The 3,824-nt window shown below is 36.7% G+C and overlaps 1 protein-coding gene across 1 annotated transcript; it reads left to right on the top strand.

Annotated features, from left to right (window-relative positions):
* The first annotated feature begins 232 nt into the window (after positions 1-232).
* On the top strand, positions 233-3,362 carry LOC143532113 (uncharacterized). The gene is made up of 3 exons (XM_077027253.1): positions 233-526; positions 785-1,374; positions 3,281-3,362. The coding sequence occupies exons 1-3, from the start codon at positions 233-235 to the stop codon at positions 3,360-3,362; spliced, it is 966 nt and encodes a 321-aa protein (XP_076883368.1).
* Positions 3,363-3,824: the final 462 nt, after the last annotated feature.

Here is a 3,824-nt window from a genome sequence, read left to right as displayed (position 1 = left end):
AAGGGGAAAGAGAATGGGCCATCTTCCGTTCAATGTCCAATGTTAACTGCAACAAACTATACCGTGTGGGCTATGAGGATGAAAGTAGTCCTAAGAGTTCACAAAGTTTGGGACACCATCAACTCGAGTGTCTCCGATGAAGACAAAAATGACATGGCTATGGCCTTGTTGTTTCAATCCATACCTGAAAACCTTGATCATGCAAATTGGAGATTAAGAAACTGCTAAAGCCATGTGGGATTCGATTAAAACCCGACACTTAGGTGCCGAACGGGTTAGAGAAGTACGTCTCCAAACCTTGTCAATGGAATTTGACAATATGAAGATGAACGAGTCAGATTCCGTAGATAACTTTGCGGGCAAGTTATCGAGCATTGCCTCAAAATCTGCGGCTCTTGGCGAAGTTATAGATGAAGCAAGGTTAGTAAAGAAGTTTCTCAAAAGTTTCCCAAGATCGAAGTATATTCAGATGGTTGCTTCGCTTGAGCAAGTGTTGGATCTCAATAAAACGGGATTTGAAGATGTTGTAGGCCGACTCCGAGCCTATGAGGAGCGAATCCGAGAAGAAGAAATTCAAGGGGGTGACCAAGGTAAACTTTTATTCGGTAAATATGATTCATCAAGTCATAGAAGTTTTGAATCTAATGGGGGATGAGGACGAGGAGGTCAAGGCCGTTTTAATGGCCAATACCGAACCCCTAGTACCGAACAAGGGTCATTAAGTCGGGGAAAAGTAAGGGTGAAGAAAGATCGGTCAAAAATTTTATGTTACCGATGTGACCAGTTTGGTCACTTTGCATCCGGTTGCCCGGACCGAGTTCAAAAGGGTCAAGAAGCAAACAAAACCGAAGCCCGTGAAAATTTTGATGATGCGGCGTATATGCATCAAGTTGTGTTCTTAAACGAACAAAACCTAATACCAAAGAAATACGAGACCAAGCAGGTCGAAGATGATGTATGGTATTTGGATAATGGGGCAAGTAATCATATGACGGGAAACCGGTCGTATTTTTTAGAGTTAAACGAGAACATAACCGGGAGGGTTAAGTTCGGAGATGGGTCATTTGTTGAAATCAAGGGAAAAGGCTCAATTCTTTTCCAAGGAAAATCGTGTGACCAAGACTTGCTAACCGAGATTTATTACATTTCGGAGTTAAAAAATAATATAATAAGTCTCGGTCAAGCAACGGAGTCCGGATGTGATATTCGGATGAAACACGATCTTCTGACCATGTACGATGAGAACGGGAGGCTACTCATGAAGGTCAACAGATCCACAAACCGACTCAACAAAATAAGAATGAATATTGGAGCTCCTGTATGCTTGCAATCAAAGATCAAAGATGATGCATGGCGTTGGCATGCGAGACTTGGGTACATCAATTTCGAGTTAATGAAATCGATGGCTAAGAAGGATCTTGTACGAGGTTTACCACATGTTGAACACGAAAATCAGTTGTGTGAATCGTGTTTGGTGGGTAAACAAACGAGGCATTCGTTTCCGGCTACATCCTCATTTAGAGCATCCCAACCTTTGGAGTTAGTTCTTGGTGATTTGTGCGGTCCAATAACCCCATCCACTATCTCGGGTAATAGTTGTCACACTCCAACCTACGGCGGAAATGCCGGGGCGAACTGATTGCTCACAGCTTTTCAAAGGTTACTATCGTGCAACATTATAAGTTTCCATATCTATTTCATAATTTCAAATAAAACAATTACAGTTAAGTACATCAAGTATAACGAAATTTCAACAATGATTAATTAAGTTTGTATCCTAAAAAGCATCTCTACGTGATCTTCATCTTTCTAAACAACCAAGTTGATAACCTGCAAATGCGTATAAAATATATTTTTGTCAACAACACATGTTGAGTGAGTAAAAGTGTAAAACACCAGTTTAAGACACAATGGTAATAATATATAATAAATAAAGAAATATGCAAACTGTTCCTGTAAGATAAATAGTTAAACCATAACACATACACAAACAAACAACCATAAAGAAATGGCTAAACCGTTTTCATGCGAATGGGCATTGGTTACCAAAAATGAGGTGTCGTGAAACCATTGTCAATGCGTCGGACGCTGCCACTACGACGGTCGTATGATCATACTAGACTGAGATTATGTTGGACCTCTCCGAATGCGGTTCAAGTAAAGCAAGTAAGCAAATAGCAGGTTAGACATAAACTGATATACACACAAGGATTAAACAGTTGCGGTTTTGAATACTAGATAATAGATAAATATGATACGATACGCATATGTCCCCAAAAAGGTTAAAACTAAGTAAAAAAGGGGGAAGTGATTACTCACCTGATCGGATGAACAGAAATATATAAGTGGGGATGATGATGAGAAAGATGAGCCCTTCAGTATAAACTGTCAAGGATTCCTATTTAATTAATATAATATAAATTAATTATAAATGATATACTCGATTTAATGAATTAAGATTTTGATATGATTTAAGTTATGTTTGAGATTAGAATATTTATTGATTGGGTGAATAAAGTCTATTATTAAATCACAAGAAACCTTACTTTTGGTTATTCATAAAATTACCATTAAACTGAGTGTAATAATCATATGATCGAATTTATAAATAATTAGTTTAATTAATTAATTATGATTCGAGATATAATAATAAATGGTTACCTAGTTTTTAATATATGAGATAATATTGTTTAAATAGATAGATTTCATATATATATATATACACACACACACATTCAACGAGTGTGTAAAGACGTTCCATGTCCAACAACATGAATTAACGAGTGTCGGTTAATAAAATAACGTTTTAAATATTTTACATTAGTTAAGATGAATTAATGGATCGTTTAAAAAAAATAAAAACAACAACCGCCTCCAGGGGGCTCGAACCTGCGCCCCTGGCCGGTTTACTGTAATAGATCAAACACACCAAACAATCTGATCTAGCAAGTTAGTTGATTAAGATTTAAGACACAAGAACAATATATTATGTACAGAACACGTTTACACCATTAATCAAGACTAAACCCTAGAAATTGAAATCGATCATTCCGCGTTATGAATGTTTAATTAAGTTAGGGTTATCATCAAACACTGAAAGACGATCTAGAAGCATATAAAAATTACCAGTTTTCGTTATGAATTGATGGTGTACTACGAACGGAACCCGACGGCCCTAGATGCGAACGAACAGTAGCTTCTGGACATGATTTAGGACAAATAGTGTTAGGGCTTTTGAAATACAGTTAAAAGCGATCAATATGATTGTATTAATTACCAGATTAGACGACAGATCGACGGCGAACGATGCCATTGCAGCCGTGGCCATTGATGAATCAAGAACAGACACTTGCAGACCATAATAATCAAATTAACGATGGGTTGAAGATTGGCGCTAACTATATCAATGTACAGATGAGATTAATTGTGTTAATATGTTCGTTCTAGTGTTTTTCGTTAAACGAGTGAAGGCGGCTCGTTATAACAAACAATACATATCATATATAATTTTGTTTCCTAATTAATTATGTCGGCAAGCTCGTTATAGTAAGGTGAATAACCTTACAGATCCAATTTCCATCCAATTTTCATGTTGACAACGAAACTTACGGCTCAAGCTTGTTAAGCGGGTATAAGGGTAAGAAAAACGGGTTGGATTTTGACATATGGGTTTGGGTTTAAGTATAATAATATAAGGATTGCAGATTTTGCATTTAAGTCCCTGGACTAAAGATGAGGGTACAATTTAGGATAGAACTTGAGTTTGGGGTTAAAAGTGTATTTAACTCAAAGTTAATATGGATAATTAAATAGATATAATAAAC

Source organism: Bidens hawaiensis, unplaced genomic scaffold (genome assembly GCF_021521415.1).
Source record: "Bidens hawaiensis isolate Kalapana, Puna unplaced genomic scaffold, B.hawaiensis_p1.1 tig00009361_1, whole genome shotgun sequence".
NCBI lineage: Eukaryota > Viridiplantae > Streptophyta > Magnoliopsida > Asterales > Asteraceae > Bidens > Bidens hawaiensis.
This window is presented reverse-complemented; position numbering and strand designations above follow the sequence as displayed.